The following is a 25026-nucleotide window of genomic DNA, read 5'->3' as shown; positions in this document are numbered from 1 at the left end:
AAGCAGCCGCATAGCACAGGGAGATCAGCTTGGTGCTTGGTGACCACCTAGAGGGGTGGGATAGGGAGGGTGGGAGGGAGATGCAAGAGGGAGGGGATATGGGGATATATGTATACATATAGCTGATTCACTCTGTTATACAGCAGAAACTAACACAACATTGTAAAGCAGTTTTACTCCAATAAAGATGTTAAAAATAAAATAAAATAAAATAGATACCCAACAAAGACCTACAGTATAGCACAGGGATCTCTGCTCAATATTATGTAACCACCTAAATGGGAAAAGAATTGGAAAAAGAATAGATATATATGTATAACTGAATCACTTTGCTGTACACCTGAAACTAATGCAACATTGTTAGTCAACTATACTCCAATAAAAAGTTAAAAAAATACTACTTTTATTTCTCAAATATCTGTGAGTTATTTATTAAATATTAGAGTAATAAAATTAAAGTTAGTGTATTTATGTACACTCAGATAAATGCATAATATTTTATTTTTTTTCTCCAAATTAACTTTAGATTCAAATGTACCAGCTGTCCAGGCTCCTTCATGACTATCACAGAGATCTCTACAATCATCTTGAAGAAAATGAAATCAGCCCCAGTCTTTATGCTGCCCCCTGGTTCCTCACATTGTTTGCCTCTCAATTTCCATTAGGATTTGTAGCCAGAGTTTTTGGTAAGAGATGCTGATGATCCAGTGAAACAGTGTTATTTATTCCAAGGGATATACTTCTAGCCATAAGGTGCTCCAATTGTTTTATCAAGCATTACACAGAATCGCAAATTGCTACTGGAATTTACTAAATATGTCTGGCTCTATTCTGAGAGTAATTTGAAACCACATTGGTCTTAAATAAAATTGAAATTCAAAGCGAAAGAAGAATTGAGCTTCTGTATTTGAGTAAGCTGTAATGGAGTTCTTATTTTTGTTTTTTATTTTTATTTTTATTTTTATTTTTATTTTTTTAGTTTTTTTTAATACTTAAAAAATCACAGTATAATGAATTAAGGATTTACTCTGTATGATATTTTAGATTTTTAAACACATCTTTACTACCTCTTTTTCTTTTCCTTCCCCACTGTCCTCTTCAACCTGGATTCAAAACACAGAGAAACATGTTCTCTAACTGGGTTAACAGAAGTACCTTTTTCAAAGTTGTTTCTAATGGCATTTTTTTTTTTTTTTTTTTGCGGTACGCGGGCCTCTCACTGTTGGGGCCTCTCCCGTTGCGGAGCACAGGCTCCGGATGCGCAGGCTCAGCGGCCATGGCTCACGGGCCCAGCCGCTCCGCGGTATGTGGGATCTTCGCGGACCGGGTCACGAACCCATGTCCCCTGCATCGGCAGGCGGACTCTCAACCACTGCGCCACCAGGGAAGCCCTCTAATGGCGTTTCTTAATGTGACTTTTTGTTAACAAGATAACTGAAATTCCCATTTTGTTGCTTAACGGACCCTCCTCTCATGCCAGTGCAGGGGTGGTGCCCATCTCTAAGACTGGGTGCGCAGGCAGTTGGGCCCGGGGCAAGTTGTTGAGTTGCTGCCTTGCTCCACAGTGTAATAAAAACAAAGTGTGACACCGTTTATGCTCCCTTATGGGGCCTTTAAATCTATTCACATGTCTTCAGTTGGGTTTGTCTAAAGTCGTTATTTAAAAAGCAAACTTTTTATAAAAAACAACTCTTTGCCAGAGGTTTGTTCTAAGGCTGAGAGCTCGATGACCTCAGAAGGGGCTCCCAGTTTTAATGTTCTGCTCATCTATCTAGTATCTATGGTGAAAATAGTCAATATTTATAACTGTGCTAAATTGGAGCTTTTTTGTCAGATTGTAAGTATTGGCCTAATTGTAGGTCACTACCAGGATTAGAAAAAATGGACTAGAATAGAATACAGAGAAAATATCAGTCGTAGGGAAAAATGTTTGGAGAAACTTCAAATTTGAAGATATAGATGTAATATGTATACGTACACCAGATTACAATGTACAGTGTTTTTTTTTTTTTTGCGGTACGCGGGCCTCTCACTGTTGCGGCCTCTCCCGTTGTGGAGCACAGGCTCCGGACGTGCAGGCTGAGTGGCCATGGCCCAGCCGCTCCGTGGCAGTGTCTTTCTTATTGGGGGCTGTGGTTTTAAAGGTTAAACACTGCATTAGCACTAATACAATTTATAGGCAAAGTGCAGCAAAAGAGTAAAACCGAGATGCACAGAATCAAATGTTTACCAAATTTCTCTTCTTGAGTATACACGATTGCTTTCCTCCAGGGAAGTTTTCTCTGGAGCTTGGGTTCCTATTTATGGGTCTTCTATAAATCTTTTCATTTATATATTTGCTTCTCAGAAAGTAGCTTATCAAATCAAAATATTTAGGGTATCTCTAAATATTTAGGGTATCTCTCTTTGATTTACCCTTGGAAGCTTGATAACAGAATTCAGGAAACAAATCTCCCCAGTCGTCTGTTTTTTGCTGAGAGAATATGAATGATGCTGTCAGCTCTACAATAGGTGCTCCATTCTTTTCTTAGAATTTAGTGAAGAGTAGAGACTGTGAAAAAAGGGAAAGATGCATGAGCAAGAAGAATGACCATGTTTGAAGTAATTGTTCCACGGTTCCCTCATTTTTAACGACCCCCTCTTTATTATTGATTGTGGAATGGCATGGATTGAGAGGAGCGCTCATACGAAAGTATTTAGTACTTTTCAAGTACTTTAGTACTTGCGTATTTGTATTTGTTAGGAAGCAAAGTTCAGGGTTAGGGTAGCTTTTCTTTTTCTCTTCTGATTTAGTTTATATACTGGTTTTGATTTTTCTTTTAAAGTTTTTTTTTTTTTAATTGCTGCTCTAGTACAGTCTTTAGAATTAGACAGTCTCGGGTTTACATCAGTTTCTAGCTCTTTTATTAGTTGTTTGGCTTGCACACGTATTAACTGGTTCATTTAGTTTTTTATTCTGGTTATGAGAGTTTAAATAGTCCTAATTGGTTATGTTGATTTGTTTCTGTATTCCCTTTGTGAAGAAAAATCTAAATATCAATGGAATCAGTGTTTTTGAGGTATACCTAGTCTCCATTAAATTTGGCAGTAAAAATTATAAATGCATGGACAAACAGATATATAATTTATCTTTTTCTTTTTACCCTGCCCTTATCTGAGGTTCCTAAATAAGTAAGAATATTTAAACAACTGTTTACTTGTTCCAGTCATATTATTATTTATTTCAAATCTAGGTGATTTTGACCAGTTTTATTTTGCAAAATATTCTGTGGTTCTGTTGCAGTAATTAAAACAACACACACACACACACACACACACACACACACACAAACACACCAAAAAAACCCATTAACACACAGAGGTCACTTTTTACAATAGTAGATGCATAATTTTGATCATGAAAATTGTATCTCTTTTTTTCAGATATTATTTTTCTTCAGGGAACTGAAGTTATATTTAAGGTTGCCCTCAGCCTGCTGAGCAACCAAGAGGCGCTCATAATGGAATGTGAAAACTTTGAAAATATTGTTGAATTCCTTAAAAGCACGCTCCCTGATATGAATTCCTCTGAAATGGAAAAACTTATCACCCAGGTATGAGTTAAATGGTAAAATAAGATATAAGATTAGACAGCAGTTTGTCTACTAATTATTTATTAAATGTTTTAGCATAAAGATGTAGTTTTGCTTGACAGGGTTTTTTTCTTTTTGATTTGATCGAATACATTTTATCTAGAAAGGAGACTATTGTGTAATTTCTCCCTTGTGACATTGTTTGTGAGGCTGTGTCCGGGCAAGGTGGTTCAGTGCTACATCATGAGTTTTTCAGGAACCTTCCAACTTAGACCAATGGTGAGACTGAAGATAGAACTGACAGTTAGGAGTACCTAATAAATAAGTAAGCTGAGACTCACTTACCTCTGTAATATTGTTAATTCTGTTTTAAAATATATAAGGAGTATATGTGACAAGAGCACAGACTTTAGAATTAGACAGTCTTGGATTTACATCAGTTTCTAGCTCTTTTATTAGTTGTTTGGCTTGCACACATCACCCTAATCTCCTGAACCCTAGTATTCTCACCTCTAAAATTAGACAATTCTGATCCAAGAAGTTTTGTGCGGTTTAAATGAGACTTGCTGTATCAGTCAGGGTCCCTTGCAGGAAACAGAGTCTACCTCCAATGATTCAAAGGAAGGTACCATTTACAGGGGTGTAGGCAGGGCTAAGGGAACTGGGCACAGATGTCTAGGTACCCAGGAACTAGTAACAGAGGGAAACTGTTCATACCCATGGTGCTTCTCCCATCAGGTGAAGGACGACAGAACAATGTTACCAGGCCTAGTGAGTGCCAGAACTCTGGAGGTTGCTGTGTTCTTGGTGAGCCAGACAGGGAAGGAGCAGGCAAGAAGTACCCGCCCTCTTTCCCCTGCCCCTTTTGATCTCCTGATGACTTTTCTCATTGGCCATACCTAACCAGAAGCCTGCAACAAGGAAAACAGGTCACAGGGGTCTGTCTCCCAGGGTACAGAGAATGGATGAGGGCAGAGAATGGATCTAGGAAGCAAATGGAGGGTGATCAGCACACCGTATATCTAGTCCCTGGCTCTTCATAGGGACCATGTAAGTGGTAGTTATATATTGTTGTTCAGATGACATGAATACACTTAAGACCAGATTTGTAGATACAGCAGTCATGCCTTATGAGTATTGATAACATTTAAATTTACCACTTTCCTAGAGGCCCTTAGGGTAGCAGATAAAAGACAGAGTTTAGAGCAAGAGAAAGGGAGTTTGAGATCTTGTGCTGGTGTCCAGCTATCTACTAGCTGTGTGACTTTGGGCGAGTTACAGCCTCTGTGAGTTTCAACTTCCTCTCCTGCAAAATGGGAATAACATCGTTTTTAGGAGCAAATGTAACCAATTCAGTTGAAGAATTTTGTACACTATTATTCACTCTGTAAGAAAAACTCATATTATTACACATAAAATTTTCTTTCCACTATGTGGAATTGAAATCACAAGCAGATTATTCTGTAAATATCTATGAACAGTTTTTATTTGTTAAAATGCTCTGGGGCTTCCCTGGTGGCGCAGTGGTTGAGAGTCTGCCTGCCGATGCAGGGGACACGGGTTCGTGCCCCGGTCTGGAAAGATCCTGCATGCCGCGGAGCAGCTGGGCCCGTGAGCCATGGCCGCTGAGCCTGCGCGTCCGGAGCCTGTGTTCCACAACGGGAGAGGCCACAACAGTGAGAGGCCCGCATACAGCAAAAAAAAAAAAAAGCTCTGGAAACTGAAAAATATAACTTTTACTTACACATTCACTTGTTTACTAATTCTTCAGAAATATCTTTTTGGACTGGCAAGCAGCAATTGTGCTTTTAGAGAGAGACGATACCTGATTTGAAATCAGATCACCTCTCTTCTAAAATTAATGAGGGAATTGCCTAGCTTTAGAGATTATTACTATGATTAATGGATAAAATTTATAGGCTGGTAGATTTGGACTTGATATTAGAGATAATTTTCTAAAAAATGAGTTGAATATGCAATGAACTGTTAATATTAAAGGAGACTTTGATGAATAAATAAATAAAGTTTATTTATGGTCACTGTAAAAAACACAAATAATGCAGAAGAGCACCAAGAAGAAAGTAAAAATAACTACAGATCTCAACACCTTGAGATTTAAAGCCTTTTAAATATCCTTTTATAATCTCTCTTTAATTATATACACAAATAAATATGTATACAGTTTTACTTAAGTGAAATCTTACTATACATGCTATTGATTAACCTGATTTTTTAATAAAATATTTGTAGAGTATTGGATATTTTTCCATGCCAATAAATGTAGATCCATACCCTCATTTTTAATGGTTGTGTAGTAGTCCGTTGTGTTCATACCCACTGTGTAGGGAAAAGATGACGCTTGTTTGAGGGAAATAACCAGGTTGTCTCGAAATATCATTTAAATTCTAAGATTTGAGTATCTCTAACAGTAGTAGGTTAAGTAAGCAAGTGAGATTTTTCTCACTGTAGGTTTCTCTTCTCCCTACACTGTTAGTGTAGATACAGATGCGTAAATGGCAGCTGCTGCTTCACTTGCCCTCACCAGTTTAGACTAAGGAGGAGTTGCCTGTCCTCTGACTTCTAAGCAAACTGTTCCTAATGGGTGGCAATATGGGAGAGCAGAGGTAGCCCCAATTAAATAGCTCTGTACAGTGCCCAGGGTTCCTGAAGATTTTGAATTTAGAAGATTCTCTCTATGGTAGGATATGTTAGTGACTTCCAAGAGGCTCACATGGATTAGCAAGTAGATGAAAATATTTAGCATAAGACCTTTCTGCCCCACTGACAAACAATTAGAAAGGCTTTTGGTCTCATTATTATAGAAATACCCTTTGCAGTTGTGCTTATAACCAGCAAAGATGATCTCTAACTCAGGGAAGAGTTACTCAGTAACTAATGTTGTTTATGTGGTGGGCTACATTTTGGGAGACCATTCCTAGATTATGTATATTTTGGTTGCAATATATCTTTGAGCATTAACTTTTTCTAGAGTCTTGGCCTTATCATGAGAATGTTTCAATTGTATAGAAATCATCTGTTTGTCCTTAACTTGACAGTCACACTCGTTATTCTTCCTTTTGATATGTCATACTATTCTTCCTTAATAAGTATTGGGAAATCTACCTGAAGTACCCTAGATACACAGACTGTATCTTGGTGCACATCCTGAAGGTCAGACTAACCCACGGTGTTTTCATGGCAGGTTTTTGAGATGGATATTTCTAAACAGTTACACGCCTATGAGGTGGAGTATCACGTGCTGCAGGATGAGCTCCAGGAATCTTCCTATCCCTGCGAGGAGAGCGAACCCATGGAGAAGTTGGAGAGGGCCAACAGCCAACTGAAAAGACAAAACATGGACCTCCTAGAAAAATTACAGGTAAAGAGATAACAATTTGATCAAAAACGCACTTGGATGCCTCCTTGCCTGCACAGAACCGTACCAGAAAGGATAGAGCTGTGGTGTGGATTGAACCATTGCTGACTGTGGGCCTGTGTATCGGACTGTGTCCAAGTGCTCTGGGGGCTACAAATGCACATATCAATTTGAGTACCAATTGAGAGAGGAAATCTGCTCTCACAAATAGTTAAATGGCAGCTGAAAGCAGAATCTCGTTCAATACTTACTGGGTGTTGTACATGTTTGGTTTCAGTTCAAGGGAGGAGGGATTGACTATAGGAAGCTGGGAAAGCCCTAGGGGACTTGACCTGGAGCTGGACTCTGGAGGATTGGTGGGAGAAAGGAGTGAGGAGTAGTGGGTGTTTAAATAAGGAGGATGTGGAAGAGCAGTAGAGGAAGCTTAACATCAGTTTAAGATTTACGTTGGGGCTTCCCTGGTGGCTCAGTGGTTGAGAGTCCTCCTGCCGATGCAGGGGACACGGGTTCGTGCCCCGGTCCGGGAAGATCCCACATGCTGCGGAGCGGCTAGGCCCGTGAGCCATGGCCGCTGAGCCTGTGTGTCCGGAGCCTGTGTTCTGCAACGGGAGAGGCCACAACAGTGAGAGGCCCGCGTACCGCAAAAAAAAAAAAAAAAAAAAAAGATTTACGTTGGAGAGAGGTGGGATAAACAGGATGGAGACAGAATTGTAGATAACTTTCAGGGTCAAGCAGAAGAACATGGCTTTAATCATGTTGAGAAGGAAATCTCTCGAAGTTTTTGAACGATATTTTAGAAAGATCAGTCTGGAAATCTTGATGAGGACAGATTAGAATGGGGAGAGAAGGTGGGGAGAGAAGGTAGGGCGACCAGCTAGCAATTATTTGTAGAAAACTGACTGGGGATGATGACAACTGTCTAGAGTAAAACTCACAGAAATGGAAAGAAAAGGAGACATTTTTGAGAGAATTGAATTTAAAAATTGGTAACACATAATCCGTGCCATCAAGGAGTTTACAGTTATTTTGGAATATAAAATATTAGCTATTTGTCAATGCACCCTTACCAATGTGATAAGCGATTTAGTATAAATTAATATTACGCACCTGCAACCTGTATGAAGTGCGCTATGTATCCAAGCCCTGAGGTGTGGGGCTTCAGTGTGACCAGAGGACGGGGTGGTGAGAAGGTGAAGCTGGGAGCTGGGGGTTGGGGGAGGTGGAGCTTAAGTGCTGAGTTAGAGCTTAAGTGTTCCATGGCTCATTGGTTTCTGCTTACCCGCCACTTCCCCAGCATGGCGCACGTCCCCACACTAGAGGACACTAAAACTCTGCTTCGATGTGCAGTGAATCCTCTGACAAAGATAGCTAGGAGAGAAACAGCTGAGAAATGAGGGTCTCTAGAGTAATTGCTCCCAGAGAAGGAACCCAGGCTTCCTTCGCTTCATCTACGTTAGCTCTGGCCCATAGAAAATTTTATGCCTTTTCCTGTTCCAAAAAAGAGCCAACAACGTCTATTTTCAGAAAGAAAAACAGTTGGGGTATTGACCCTTATTGCTAGGATGTTTCAGTGGTGATTAATTGAGCATTTCCTTATTAGGGAAAATGGGTTTGCACCTGCTTTATATTATAATGATTTTTATTAATGGTTACAGACTTTTTCATTCACAGTTCAATGTTCTCATCACCTCTGGGTTCCCAAGTTATGTGGGCACACCCGACACCCGTAAAAACTGATAGGGTCCCAAGTATGTGTTGAGAAAACCCTGCATTTCCACTCAGAGGGCAAAAAGCCTCTTTTAGCACTTCAGGGCAGTCAGCAATCTCCTGTTTCTCCCTGTCAGATTCCAGTCACTCCAGGAGAAGACCTGTGTGTGGAGTGAGGACCCTCACCACTGTGGGATGTTGATTTAATTTTGCATTTTTGGTGTATTCAGTGAAATGAGATGTATTTTGTTAGTACCCTAGGTATATTTTTGAGAAACCTAAAGAAATCTCCATTTCATGGGACGTTTCAGAGTATTTGCTTCGTATCCTGTTTTATTAAGTAATATGACATGATTAGTTAATATATGTAAGGTCTGGCTGCTACTATGATGAAAAACAGAAACCTTCAAATTTTTGACTTGGAGGATTTTGTTTTTTGCCCCAAACAGATAGCTCATGCTAAAATCCAGACCTTGGAATCCAACCTGGAAAATCTTTTAACCAGAGAGACCAAAATGAAGTCTTTGATCCGGACCCTGGAACAAGAGAAAATGGCTTATCAAAAGGCAGTGGAGCAAATTCGGAAGCTGCTGCCAGCAGATGCTCTGGCCAATTGTGAACCGCTGCTGAGAGACTTCAACTGCAACCCTAACAGCAAAGCCAAGACAGGAAACAAGCCGTAACTGAAGACGTGCCACCCCAGCAGAATGTGCTCTGAGGATGCTACCGACAGAAGGAGTCTGCATGCTGCTGGCCCAGAGCTGACAGAACCACTGAACTGGTTCCGAGCCCAAGTCCGAGCCGGTAACCCTCACTCTCCTTAGAGCATGCCAGTTCTAAGCCATTGTACATATGTAGACTGTTTTTTGCTGTCCTTGTTGACTATGTACATATATATATAATGGACATAAAGAATTCATGCTTTCACTTAAAGGAGTAGATGTATATTTAGAGCAGTTTTTTAAAAAAAATCAAAACTTCATGAAATCCAAACCAAAGGGAAGTTAAAATGAAATTCCCCTTGGACACATGTGAAATCATTTGTTTTTGTAGTGAAACAAAGCTAGAACATCTTTGTATATTGAAATATACTTGAAAAAAATGAATGTATTTTTTTCTCCAAAGAACAGCATGTTTCACTCAGTGGTGGAGAGGTGGAAACATTTGTGTAGCTTTATGTGCATCTGTCTTAAAACCTACTGACATTTTATATATATGTGTGTATATATATATATATATATATATATATATATGAGGAAAATGACTGATTGCCAGTCAAGCTCCTTATGGGTTTTTCAGGAAAGTAGGGGCCGTCCCCTGCTGCCTGCTTTGTGCCAACGAGCATGTTGCATCTACATGCATTTTGAGTCTGGTCAGGCATTACTTTAGGTGTGTGGAAGGAGAAAGCAAGACTGGCTGAGTTTGCCCACCCAGCTCAAAGTGAAAGAGAACACTACTAATTTTCTAGTAAATTAGACCAGCATTGTTACTTAAACTAAAAATATCAGTCCTCAAAAATTTAACTTAGGACCTAATTGTCTAGACCTACTTTCTACCTTTTTATTCAAATTATTCCTACAGTTGTGAATGAACTCCCCTTTACTTGGTGCCACAGTTGGTGATAAGGATTTGCCATTTCCCACTAAAATGTAGGTGCTCTTACCTTAGTTCTCTCTACCTTAAATGGAGGATAAGGAAATGAAATTATGATTGGTTTTCTAAAGATGATGTACTGTGTTGAGATACCTTTTTTTTTTTTTTTTGCCAATTGACAGGTCTGATAAGCTTGTAATCATCTTCCCCTTCCATGTGACAATTTATGAGAACTGTGGAATATTTTAAGTAAACTGTTGAAATCCATGGAAAGGGAAGGAGAAAAGCCCTTCTGAAACCTACAACTCTGCGTTTGGACGCCTGACTTTCTCAGTCTACAGATAGATTATTCATAGACATTCATGCATGCTGGGTGAATGGAAGGAAAGTAACTTAAAAACTTAATTTTTAAGTTACACATGGAATTTCTCCATTTCAGAGATGATTCTATGATAGTGCCTCGGAAAGTTGATAATAGCGTTTTTGCCTTTCCAAACAATATTTTTCGTTACTGCTTTTTGCAGTACTTGTATCATCACAGATGGATTACCTGGGATAATTTTCTTCAAAGGGAGTTTGTTATACACAAGCTACAATGTATTATAGAGTAGAAGAATAAAGCTCTAAAGGTTTCAGAAAACCTTGATGAGCAGATGATAAGCATCTCAAACCCCATTACTCAGTGTAATATAGTGACTCTTGTTACCAATCAGCATGCCCTCTAATCCAGGCAGTTTCTCAAAAGAAAATGAAGTCTTACTAGTAAAGTTAACGTAATTTCTAGGTTCTAGAAAATGCTGACCCAATCAGTTGCGGCCACCAACTCTTTTGTTGCTTGGATTTCCCTCAAATTTCTCTATTTGTAGGAGAGGTATTTTCCTATGAGGAATATGACAAATATTATCTGGTTACTGTCTGGTGATGAAAATTACGTCATGTGTAATACACAGGTGGTAGCCAGGGAATCTTCAAGTTGGGAAAAGAAGCTTCCTTTCAGTTGTTCCGTTTAAAGTAAATTTTATTCTGGATGTTCAAAGTCAACGTTAGAGTTGTATTATGGTGTTCGGAGCTTAAGTTGTCTTGGATACAATATTTCTTTTGAAAATGAATTTTTCTTTTGTGATCTTTTAAATGTTGCAACGATTATGCTTCATGCATTGTTACATCTTCATCCTATTAATGTAATGTCTGGTTCATTTCCAATAAATACATTGCTTCAGTTTCCTTGGCTTATTGGTTTTACTTTTGTTTGTAGTAAAAGAGAAGGTCTTGGCTAGAGTCCTTTATAAAATCTGCACGGGTTGGATTGTTGCTACTTAACATTTGCACACTAATAATTCTTTCAATCAGAGACGACAAAGATAATTTTTAGAAACATTTATGAAAGTACATGGTCAGTCATTCAGTACTAATTTTCAACTTCTTTCCCGACGGAGCCTTTTGCTGATAAATGTAAAAAAAGACAACCACACTGACAGTATTGCATTCTACCCCTTTTGGTTTTTATGCCCCTCATAGAGAGCAAGAGAGAAAAAGAGGATAAGAAAATACAAAACTTTTAAATTGGGTTAGCTCCCAAATAAAAGGATTAAAGGCACTTATTGGTGGATATGGTATGAATGTGTTTACATAAAAAGTATGTTTTGGAATATTTTCAAGCATGTTTGGATTTCAGTAAAAGGTTACTGTATCTTCTTGCTAACTTTAGGACTAAATCTTTTAAGTATTTTGTACTATATGTAGTAGTTTGAGGAGTCAGTGTAGGCTTAGGTAGAATGGTCTCTTAATAGCCATGTTAATTTACCCATTTTATCACCATTTCAGCATTTCCCACCCCACCTGGGCTGGATTACAAATAGGAAATCTGCCACCTGAATTATTTAGTCCTCTACCACGATGCATCACTCTTACTCGCTTTGATATATTGAGAAAAGCACTGGGTTTAAGGTGAGATGTTTTAGATCTGAGTCTTGGTTCCACCCCTTTTATTCATTCACTCAACAAGTAATTTGTGTAAGCCAAGCTAGGTGCTGCGTATTCAGAGGTGGAGAAGATACAGTCCTTGTCCGCAGTGAGCTTGTGGTCTAGTGGCAGGAGGTTAACCAGAAAAAAAGAGAGTTTATACTACAGCAGGTATGCAAAGTAATCCACTCATTTCACTCAAGGTGACAGGAGGGCCTAGCAGCACTTTGGAGTGGGTGACAAGTACTCAGAAGAGGTGGTGCTTGCCCTGAGCCTAGAATAGCCAGTAGAAGTTGAGCAGGTTTGTGTTTAAACAATAGATGGATGAGAGAAGATGGTGTGTTTCTGAAATCAAAACTCATTCCTTAATCCCAAAGTACAGTTAGTGTTCCCGTAGGGGAGTGGTGAGGGAAGAGGCTCCTGACAAGTAAGGGCTTTTTCATAAAGGTCTTAGCAGACCGTGTGAAGGAGTTTGAACTCCACCTAGAGAGAAATGGGAGCCATTAAAGGCCAGTAACCTGGGGAGAGACATGCTCAGATTTGTTCCAAACCACTTAATACATCTGGACAGAAACTAGGGACTGGGAGATTGCAGTTAGGTGAATGCCATCAAAATCTAGGCCAGGGCTTCCCTGGTGGCGCAGTGGTTGAAAGTCCGCCTGCCGATGCAGGGCACACGGGTTCGTGCCCCGGTTCGGGAAGATCCCACACGCCGCGGAGCGGCTGAGCCCGTGAGCCATGGCCGCTGAGCCTGCGCGTCCGGAGCCTGTGCTCCGCAATGGGAGAGGCCGCAACAATGAGAGGCCCGCATACCGTAAAAAAAAAAAACAAAAAAAAACTAGGCCAAAAAAATTAGTAATAGCCTGGTCTATGGCAGTGGCCTTGGGGAAGCAAGTCAGCCTAGACTGCTCTCTCTCTGATATAATTGGTTATCGAAACCCGCTACTTTTGTCTGCTAAATATTTGTCCATATCCCCCTGAAACTGAGGTTAGTTATCGGATCCCTTAAACTATAGCTTGCCTAATGAGTAATGAACTTAACCTGCCTACACTGATCAAGCTCAGTTTAATTGTTTTTACAAAAACTTGCATGTCCTCCAAGCCTCACGTAGCCTAAACAACAAGATGTTTGCCCAAGCTGTTCTTCAGGAACTTGGATTCAGCTGTGCCCAGTTAGGGCTCGGGCTGTTTAAGACTGGGTGGGACCAATGATCCTCCAACTGAGCATGTGCGTCTTGAGGTCAGAAGGCACCAAACTCCACCCTCAGAGCGTGGGTCCCGTATTCAGAAGCGCGCGCAGCTTTGTTGCGCCTGCTCAGAATGACGATTACCGCAGCGTTTCCTTCTCTCCAATCACCTTTCCATCCCCCCCAGGCCTCAGCTTTATCCCTGAATACCCCAAGCCCCTCACTTTCTGGGAAGCGAATTTGAGGTTTGTTCTCCAGTCTCCTCGCTTGGCTGTCTCGCGGATAAACCCCTTCTCTGCTGCAAACCTCGGCATCTCAGCGTTTGGCTCGCTGCGCATCTGGCAGAAGAACGTGGTCCTGTAACATCCCCATCGCTTTTGCAGGTACCTTGTTCACGTCCTTGCTCTGGTGGGTTAAACTGAGACCAACCCCATTTCTAGGGGCTCTCAAGTCACAGACATTGAGCTACTTGGTGTTTTTTAAATGTTTAAAAAATTTTTTTATTTTCTGCGGTACGCAGGCCTCTCACTGTTGTGGCCTCTCCCGTTGCGGAGCACAGGCTCCGGACGCGCAGGCTCAGCGGCCTTGGCTCACGGGCCCAGCCGCTCCGCGGCATGTGGGATCTTCCCGGACCAGCGCACGAACCCGTGTGCCCTGCATCGGCAGGCGGACTCTCAACCACTGCGCCACCAGGGAAGCCCTTGGTGTTTGTTTTGGTGAGTGAGAAACGCAAGCAGAAGGTGGGGTGGAATGTCTCAGTCAAAAAGAGGAGAAGGATCTAGAACAGAGATGGAATCAGCTGGAAGCGTAGGGAAAAAGCAACAGAAGAGATGTTGAGTGGGAGTTTTTGGAGTGAAGCGTTGGTGACTGTAGTAGACGGGTCTCCCTCCAGTCTACCCATGACGTGCAGTGCTGTGTCAGTTTCCTGGGGTTCCACCTGATGGAACCACATTTGCTTCGCTACAAACCCTACTTCAAGGGGAGTGCAGCACCAGAGGGCCTGGCAAAGGGTGCCTGCCCAGATATGGGTTGTCATCGTTTACCCAGACTGCGCTCACCTCAGGCAGAGGGACCTTCCTAAAACATGAATCTCACCAAGTTTATCCTCAGTTTAAAACTCTTCGAGGGCTCGTCTTTCTTCCCAGGATCATCTAATCTTTGAGATGGCCCACTTGGCCTTTCGTGAGTGTGTCCCTGGTAGCCTGTCCAGCTTGATCTCCTGCCTCGTGCTCTGCTCAGGTCAAATGGTGAAGCTCCGTCTTGGTTCCTGAACTGGCCATCCTTATGCTTCACCCCGGCTGCTTCTTGCCCTGGGGGGGTCTGGGTGTGCTCCTTTCTTCCTGCACTCCGTCTGGCTTACTCCTTCAGGTCACGCTTAGGTCTGTGTTGTGGGATGAACTGACCACCCGCCCTGTAGCCAGGGTGTGCTATCATAGTGTGGGCCACCCCGGGGGTACTACTGACCTTCACAGACAGCTCAGGCCACCCCAGAGGGGATTATGCATATTAAAAAAGCGCTAACGTCATCATTACTCTGTCATAAGAAAAATGTTAAAGGATTTTAGGTAAATGGAGAGGTAGGTGTAATTTTATTCAGCATTTTATGTTTCTTGTTGGTCTAGTACTGGGGGGGTACTTTGCTAGATGTTGGGACCTCAAAAATGTCTCTCTCCTAGCTTAAGTTCTTACCTGATAAATTCATAGTTCTTATGAGAAAAAAAAATCAGAATGTACTGAGGTATACTTCATAAATTGTGAAAAGACTCTGGTGCTTTACCTTTTATCATAAATATGTGCTATATGCTATGTGCTATATATAATTTATAACATGTAGTATATTATTCTCTACCTTATTTTTAAAAGTTTTTATTTTACATTGGAGTATAGTTGATTTACAATGTGTTATTTCAGGTGTACAACAAAGTGATTCAGTTATACATATACATATATGCATTCTTTTTCAGATTCTTTTCCCATTTAGGTTATTACAGAATATTGAGTAGAGTCCCCTGTGCTGTACACTAGCCCTTGTTTATCTCCTTTACCTTAAATATAACAATACACGCTACAAATATAATAGGGCGCTCACACTGCCTAATTCAGGAACACCGTTTTCAAGGCTAGAATGTGGAAGGTGCTCCCTGGAGCTGTGTAATATAGCAGTTGATAAAGTATATTACATATGAAACATTACACATATACATATTATACTGAGAACTGAGACCGTGTATCCCACACAGCTTATGGGCTACATTAACATGATTTTACTATTGCATTGTTTTCACTGGCATAATTTTACTGTTCCGGAAGACTCTTATCCAGACAAATTAATTTGTTTTTCATTATAGGAACTTCCCCAGAGACCCTTAAACATTTCAATAGGCAGTTTATACCCCAAGACTCTTTGAATCCCTCACCTCAAAATTCTCACCTTGAGGCCACAACAGTGAGAGGCCCACGTACATCTAAAAAAAAAAAAAAAAAATTCTCACCTTGCTCTTTCACCAATCTTAAACTATTATATCCTGATCTTTACCCAGTCTTAATCAAGCTCCACATTGAAATACTTACCTTAAACTTTGCTCCTGAGTTACAAACAATGCTCTGTAGAGTTGGTGTTCTCTCTTACCGTGATAATAAACTCAGCTGTATTTTATCAACGGGTTGTGTTGTGGTATTTAGGAGCTGCTGGGCATTCAATAATATTATCTATTCTGTACACAGATACTCCATGAGACATGTGCTGTTATTTTCTCTTTTTCCTTCTTACTTTATCTCATGCTTCATTTCTGTTTTCTTACCCTGGTCCCCTTTTCCCCAAGCCGTGTTTTATCTCACATCTCTCGGTAATTCCCATCAACATTTCATACCATAACTGGTGGCTCCTAAGAATAGGCTAAGTGTTGACTTTCCTAGATACCAACAATATAAAGCAGAAAAAAATTTTTTTGAACTAAATATTTTATTGACTCTTATGGATAAGGTCTATAAATGTCAATACCCGGGCATTCAGAGGAGGTATCCTCTGAAACCTCATATAAAGGAAACATGAGATTCTTTAAAGTAAAATCAGTAATCTTTGCTCTCACCTATAAGGTTACTTTAGGCAGAATAGCACCTGGATCTGAGAGCTTCAGCTGTGATCTAATTGAATATATTTGCATAGCGAAAGAATGACTAGGTTAATCAGAAGAGGATTGATTAGTCTTGGGAAGACGGAAGAAAGAAAACCAGGCAGGTTTTGGCAGTCCAGTGGAGGGAACCTTAGCCAAGACCCCTGGCAAGGCTGTCTTCATTGCTAAAATGGACACAGCAAGTCCTGGCCTCCAGAAATCCAAGTGTTTTGGATAGTCTGACAAGTCATGAAGAACCTAGGGGTAAGACGGGAATAAAGACACAGACCTACTAGAGAATGGACTTAAGGATATGGGGAGGGGGAAGGGTAAGCTGTGACAAAGCGGAGAGAGTGGCATGGACATATATACACTACCATATGTAAAATAGATAGCTAGTGGGAAGCAGCCGCATAGCACAGGGAGATCAGCTCGGTGCTTTGTGACCACCTGGATGGGTGGGATAAGGAGGGTGGGAGGGAGGGAGACGCAAGAGGGAAGAGATATGGGAACATATGTATACGTATAACTGATTCACTTTGTTATAAAGCAGAAACTAACACACCATTGTAAAGCAATTATACACCAATAAAGATGTAAAAAAAAAAAAAGGATGAATCAAGTATGTGAGAGGAGAGAGGACAGTTAAAGAATATAGCTAAAACAATTAAGAAATAAAATTTCTTAGACTTCTTGAAAAAAAAATTTACCATCAATCCTTTTTAAGTGTACAGTTCAGTGGCATGAAGTATTCACCTTGTGCATCCGTCACCACCATCTTTTCATCTTGCAAATCTGAAACTCTGTACCTGTGAAATGATAATTTCACATTCCCCCTCCTCTCAGCCACTGGCAACCATTCTACTTTTGGTCTGTATGAATTCAGCTACTCTAGTTCCTCATATAAGTGGAATCAGACAGTATGTTTTTTTGTGACTGGCGTATTTTATTTAGCATAAGGCTGTCAAGGATCTTCCATGTTGTATACATCAGAACTTCCTTCCTTTTTAAGGCTAGTATCGCGTTGTATGCATATACTACATTTTGTTTACCCATTTATCTGTCAGTGGATACCTGGGTTGCTTCTGCCTTTGGCTATCGTGAATAATGCTGCTAGGAACACAGGTGTATAAATATCTCTTTGGGATTCTGATTTTAAACATCAGTCTCAGGACTGAGTTTTTGGGAGTCCACTCCTGAGAAATGAATATGTGATTTGTGTGCTGATGAAATCAGTTGTTGAACCTTCAAGGCCCTGAACTAGAGCAAACTCACTAAGGTTAGTGACATGTTTTGGGTGATTGTCTTGATTATATGAAAAGAGCCCTAGAATGTGCAGCTTGGATTTGGGCAGATTGGTTTTCTTAATAATACTACTGCTTTTGAAAACACAGGGAAAAAGTATTTTTTCTAAGAGATGTTCAAATATTGCTGATATTCAAGTTTTCTTTTGCAAAGGAAAAGTCTTCTGTGGTCTGATATTGGTCCCCTTCTCAAACTGAGTTAATTTGTACATTCATAAATGTTATTTTCAATAGAACACGCTATTGTTCAGAAATAATCATTTCAGTTAAACACGCATCTTGTAGTCTGTGTTCAGGAACATCTCAGGGGGCTTTACAAAATGAAATGCAGGAATTACTTGGGCATATTCAGTTTTCCTTATACATTTATATTCTTTTTTGCCTAGCCCAACAATCACTCTGTTTGAGTCCTCTCTGGTCTCAAATTTAGTCTTTCTGTGCTAAATTGGGTACTATGGGGAGAAATCGCCATTTACTCTTTAATAAGTCTATTAAAGCTATGTAATTAGAGCATTCTTTTTTTTTAACATCTTTATTGGAGTATAATTGCTTTAAAATGGTGTGTTAGTTTCCGCTTTATAACAAAGTGAATCAGCTCTACACATACATATATCCCCATATCTCCTCCCTCTTGTGTCTCCCTCCCACCCTCCCTGTCCCACCCCTCTAGATGGACACAAAGCACTGAGCTGATATCCCTGTGAATCAGAGCTTTCTTTAGTGCTTTAATAGTACTTATCTTTAAAGTCACAGGGCAAGGCAGGAAGGGATGTCCCAGTGACATGAATGAGTTAATATGCTTGATTTTTCTTCCCATTTCTTCTGAAGCTAAGTTTATTTTCAAACCTGTATGCCTTTGAATAAACTCTCCTAGATCTTAAAAGAATCAAAAGAATATGTTTTACCTGCTGTTCCTATGAAAGGATTGCAAGCCAGAATACAAGCGCAAATTTGGAAAATATACTTGCTTACAACGGTATTTTTCTCTTCCTCTGCTCTTTCTGAGCCTAGAGGAAGCCTAGAGGAAGTCTTCCTAGAGGAAGACTTACTAAGAGCAGAGTCCTCTGCCTTGAAAGTCCCTGTCGCAGCAAAACACCACTTCCTGAGAAACGGCACCAATCCCGTTTGAAGGATTGTTTGAAGGGATGACAGCTGTGCACTGTTTCTCTGTGCAAGTTACCTTTTCCTGTGACTGGCACAGTCTGATAGCACGAGTCAACTTTTGTGCTTTTGCAGGCATTTTATCGAGCTGAGTTGTCACCAGCCCCAGAGTATGTATGTCTATGGCAGTTGAAATAGAAGAACTGATTTCACCCAATGCATTTGGGGATTGGTAACCACATGAACTGCTGGTAGCATCTGTGAGCTCTAGTTCCTGTGGTTCTGTAGCCAAGATACTTGGACTATCTCAGGAGTCCCTGAAATTGGTTCCTGGAGAATGTTTATAGCTGCTAAAAGGTAAATGGGTTCTATGGCCAAATAAGTTTGGGAGACAGCTGAGCAACATTACACAGAATTCTCCACTGCAGGGCTTCCCGGACCCTTTAACCTGCCGTGGTTATTCAGGAGGGGCACGGAGTGGACAAGGCGAATATATTAACCTGTGTCGTGAGCACGGGGTTGTCAGCATGTGACCAGGCTGAGTTTTGGCTCCTCCACTTAGTACTTGTTGACCTGAGGCCAGTGAGCAAACTCATTAGAACTGAGTTTTCTCGTTTGTAAAATGATGGACTTCACCTGGAGCTTAAGGTTCCACTCAGCTGTATGATTTCTGCAGTAATTGATTTTCCAAAACTCCAGCTAAATTAAGGCACCTGGAAAGAGAATTCTGGTTTTGCTCTTTGGTCTGTCATAATCCATCTCTATCTCATAGACGACTTTCTAAAAAATAAAGTGAATGACCCAAGTAAATATTTTTTTACCAGTAAGTTTTTATTTTTTGGTAAGTACTGCAAGTCAAGTTGAAACTGTATGGTTAGACTTGTTTTTTAAAAAATAGATGAATAAGTCATTTTTCCCCTCTTTATTCTTGATGTTGGCAAATACTGACTGCCTTTTTACTATAGTCATGTCTTGTTTCCTTGGAATAGTGAAAGATACACAGAAGACTGATACATATTTTCTTCTAATTTAACCAAGAAAATAATTTCATTTTAAAATTCTAGTTTAATTTTTAAAAGCCTGTAATGTGAAAAGATAAAGGCTATATCATTAAACATATTTACATAAATGCTTAACTCTTACCTTCATGACTCTATATTCAACTTCTGTCATGTGGGTGATATTGATCATCCTTCTGTGAATGAATAAACCTTGGTAAATAGCGAAAGGCCCACTTGTATAAGGAAAACATTCCCGTGTTTCTCCTTTACTCTTAACAATACTTCCATGCTCCCAACACTTCTGACACCAGGTCTGTGGGTTTTCCACAAATCCAGCAATCAATTCTATGACACCAGCTGAGCATCCTACGATTTAATTCCATTCTGACAGTCTTTACCTGGAGATAGCATCAGATCGCACAGGCTAAGACTTCAGTCCCACAAAACATTCCCCACTTCAGACAACAATTGCAAGTCCCAGTCTGTCACCTGTACTGACTGGCTATAAATCAGGGCTTTCTTGATCCCCTCGTTGGGCTCAGTAATTTGCTAGAATGGCTCACAGAACTCAAGCAAACACTTACGTTTACCAGTTTGTTATAAAATGATATGATGAAGGATATAGATGAACACGCAGGTGGAAGAGATTTGTAGGCAAGGTATGTGGGAAGGGACATGGCACTTTCATGTCCTTTTGGGGAGCACCGCTGACCCAGCACCTCTAGGTGTTTACCAACCCAGAAGCTCTCTGAACTCTAAACTTTAGGCACAGCGGCTTCGTTGCATAGGACGGATCACTATAGTCTCCAGTCCCTCTCCCCTCCCCAGAGGATGGAAGGTGGGTGGAAAGTTCCAAGCTTCGAATGATGACTTGGTCTTTCTGGTGACAAGCTCCCATCCTGAAGCTATTCAAGAGCCCTCTAAGAGTCACCTCATTAGAACAAAAGACACTCCTATCACCTAGGAAATTCCAGAGGATTTAGGAGCTCAGTGTCAGGAACCAGGGTCAAAGACCAAATATCAGAACAAAAGATGTTCCTAGTGTTCTTATCACTTAGGAAGTCACAAGAGTTTTAGGAGCTCTGTGCCGGAACTGGGGCAGAGAAACACAGATGTATATTTTTTCTATGATTTTACAATAATAAACTGTCCTTTTCTATTGTCACTGTGCTATATCTGTCTTCCCTTTGTCAGCGGGGAAGTGCATGTTGTTATTCATAAATAACGTACACATCCAATAGTGAGGTAAATAGCAAAATTCATTCTTTTATTCACTCAGCAAACATTTATCAAAAACCTCCTGTATGCAGGCCAGTATGCTGAGTTCTGAGATCATGTTCTAACAGAGAAGACAGACAAGAAGAGGCAATACAATATAGTGGGATTAAAAAAACAAAAACAAAAACAAAACAATATAGTGGGATATGTATCAAGCTAGATGTGATGAGGTAGGTAGTATTACTAGAACCAATAGGGGACCACCTAACCCAATCTTGTGAGATCAGGAAAGCCTCTTGATTAAGTGAATGGAATTGTAATAGTCATTTGTCTTTGTCTACATGACACTGAAAGAATTTCAGGCTTAAATTGACCAGTCTTCTAGTACAGAGCACTTCACTAGACTATTGCTGATTAAAATAATGAATTTTATTGTTATTTTTTCTAAGTATAGTCAATATAGGGAATTAAAAACCCTGCAGATTTTAAGAAAACTTACATCACTGCTACCATCTACAAATAATTATTAATACATTGATATATTTCCTTTGTCATCATTTCCATGCATTATGACATAGAGTCATAAATACAATTCTGTATCTGGTATTGTTAATATGATAATGTACATACATCATTAGAAATCTCTCAAATCTATATAAGCATAATATTTAAATGGCTACTAAAATGAACCAAATTTTACTACCATTTTCCATACTTATATAGTTTCATACATTCTTCAGGTAAAATCATGTGATTTCAGTCATTGAACTACCTACTAAAAATGAACTTAAAATAACCAACTGTTTCCTGTTTCCTAAAATCTGTGCCCTAAAGATTGTATTTGGCATTTCCTTCATTATTAAGTAAAAATAATGCTTAGACTACACTTCCTGGTGTATGGTGAATTAAGCATATCTGTAGATTATCTAGGCAAGCAATGTAAATTAAAATCTTTTTTTTAAACAGAATTTCTATGCTCCATGCATTTTAGATCTGTTTTGGCCCCCATATCATATGGCAACACCTGAAAAATAATTTTTTAATCTAGTTCAATGTTTCCCTGGAAAGAGTAGAGAATATATGTACCATGGGTAAAATGATAAAATTTGCTTAATATATACAGACATAAGTTCTATTGAAATTGTAATAATTTTCCACTTTGGGCCAGAGCCCAAATATTAGCCAGAGCCCTGTGTAATCCAGTCTCACCTTCCTGTAGCTTTCAAATTCTACATCAAAGTGAAAGAAACTTCCAGGAAAAAAAAGACCCAATTTATAAACCACAGCTCTACTTCTTAAATTCTCTTGACTCTTCCACAGCTGGAATCTTTCATTCTCAGCTGTCTACCAAAACTTTCCCCCCTCGGGCTTCCCTGGTGGCGCAGTGGTTGAGAGTCCGCCTGCCGATGCAGGGGACACGGGTTCGTGCCCTGGTCCGGGAGGATCCCACATGCCGCGGAGCGGCTGGGCCCGTGAGCCATGGCCGCTGAGCCTGCGCGTCCGGAGCCTGTGCTCCGCAGTGGGAGAGACCACAACAGTGAGAGGCCCACGTACCAAAAAAACCCAAAAAATAAAAAACAAAAAACTTTCCCCAACACTCATCCTGAGAAGCTTTCCAGTTCTCTGTTTTACAGATCACACTGGCCTCTCTGCTTCTTTTAGTCTTTTCCCAGTCCTCATCCAGTAAAAAGCAAAAATCCTTCTCTCCAGAAGCCCAAGGAGAAGGTCATGGTTGTGGTCATGTCACCTCCAAACTATGAAGCTGTTTTTGCCACCCTGGACCCCTTACCCCAATCCTCAACCCCCTCAGCCCCAACCGTGCCATCTCAAATAATTAACATCCACAGCCACAAAAATAAAATCTGAAAATATACTCTTTTCCTAACCCTAAACCACTGAAAGAGAAGAGATTCATGAGCTGTAAATGCAGCTTTATTAAATGCAGTTGTAAAATATATGATGTTTGTCGTTTGTCCCATCTTGACAGAGGGCTGCCCTTGCCACTCCTGTGACAGTCGGCCCTTGTGGCAGGTGACCACTGAACAGCTATAAGTGGACACTGAAGGATGCCTGATTCACGAACAAGTGTACTATGAAAAAGGAACATAGGAAAATAAGAAAAAGATCATAGTTAATCTCACCTAAGAGCATCTCCCTGCAAAGCTGTCTGGTTTGCCCATCTGGTCTCTTGAAAATGGCATAAATTCATCAGTTCTCAATGATATGAAAGTTGTAAGAGTGACAGAAAGGCTTCTGACAGAACAACAACTATAATAACTAATAATAATAACTATCACTGTTGATAGCTAACTGTATCGATGCATTTTACATGCATTATCTCATTTAATTTTTATAACGTTTCTATGAAGTAAAGTACAATTTTTATCTTTATTTTACAAATGAAAAAATAAAATTACATAGCTAGTAAGTGGTGAAGTTGGGACTCATATGTTGCATATTCTGACTGCAGAATTTGTCCTGTCAATGACTTGGCCATGCTACTGTAGGCGTCCTTGGGTCAATGAGCTGTATTCCCACGTTGATCTATATTATGTCATCTCCAAATCTCAGAAAATCTTGCAGTGTGGATTCTTGTGCATTTGTTCAAGGTGAGAATGCTTCTTATATTGGCTTTACTGAGATAAGCAATTTAGGATTGAGTCATCAAGCAAAGAATATTTAAACATCAGGAGGGTCAAAAGTGTGGAGGATGAATAAGGAAAGATGAGAGACATGATTCTTCTGGTCTCTGATGACCTGTAATGTTCAAAAGTTGTGTGAAGAGGGCCTTAAATAAAGCCAGAGAGGGACTGTGAATGCCTGTTGACTTCTTGCTGATTCCCATATCTAAACCAACTTATAGCCCTTCACAATTATTTTCCTTGTAGCTTCACAATGAATTAGGAAAATATCCATTTCCGTTCTAATGGATTTCTATTAAAGGTTAAGAAAAACCCTAGATAGAAATCTGTATCCCCCAAGTACCATCCCCATGGTTGTGCAGTCTGGGGGCTTGGGGGAAAGTCAAGAAGAGGAAATGTCTTCATGTTCTCCCGCTCTGCTTCTCATCTCTTTCTCTAGCTTTACCCTCCGGCTCTGACTAGAAAAGCTGATCACTGTTAGGACAGAGCCAGAGCTACAGTATTTTGTTCTAATGAGCTAATGGATGAGAAATGAAACCATGGAAACAGTCTGAGTGCATATATTCAAGATGGACCATCAATCAGGTTTATCTGTCTTGATTCCAGATGTTTGTGTGTGACTGAAACGAAAGCTGTGCTCCCTGACTGGATCTGAATCTATTTAGGGATTTCTAGGGACATGTAGGTGTAAGGCAGAAAATAAGTTTTGCTTTACTTTGAGGAACAATGTGGAAAAAGAAAGGACCAATTAGATTAGATGTGGGATTTCTGAGATTAGACCTGTGCTTGGCACTGTTCTCTTAGCTGACTGGCTGGATGATTTGGTAAGTGGTTGGAAGAAAATCTCAACATTTTGGAGCACTGGTGTTTGATAAGGTAATTAAGCAGTATCATTAGAAAATGTTGGGGGAAAAAAAGAAAGACAGTGTTAGGCCATTTTCCCACAACAGAACGGTCTAAACTTGCTAGAAAATGGGCTTCCTTGTGATTGGGAGAATACAGAATGGAAAATAACTGATCATGGCTGTAACTTCTGTGTTAATCCCATTTAAATGGAAGTCATATCACAGCATCTTGTAGATGTGTTTGATTCTCTTGACACCTAGTTTCTCTTCAGTTCAGATTCGCATCATCTTTTGGTTTTGGGGAAATTTATTTTATTTATTTTATTAGATCAACACATGCATTATGCAATATAGAACTCAAATTGGGAAACAGTACCTCATTTTGTTTGAATAATCTCATTGTCA

General features: G+C 40.1%; 1 protein-coding gene across 1 annotated transcript in view; it reads left to right on the top strand.

Moving 5' to 3' along the window:
* The window catches only part of TBC1D4 (TBC1 domain family member 4), a 209179-nt gene extending 199841 nt beyond the window's left edge, over positions 1-9338 (top strand). Inside the window, 4 exon segments of the mRNA XM_007446595.1 lie at positions 527-686; positions 3424-3593; positions 6775-6951; positions 9105-9338. Coding sequence (XP_007446657.1) covers positions 527-686; positions 3424-3593; positions 6775-6951; positions 9105-9338 — 741 coding nt within the window.
* The last annotated feature ends 15688 nt before the right edge of the window (positions 9339-25026 follow it).

This window comes from Lipotes vexillifer, unplaced genomic scaffold (assembly GCF_000442215.2).
Source record: "Lipotes vexillifer unplaced genomic scaffold, Lipotes_vexillifer_v1.1 scaffold994, whole genome shotgun sequence".
In the NCBI taxonomy this organism is placed as follows: domain Eukaryota; kingdom Metazoa; phylum Chordata; class Mammalia; order Artiodactyla; family Lipotidae; genus Lipotes; species Lipotes vexillifer.
This window is presented reverse-complemented; position numbering and strand designations above follow the sequence as displayed.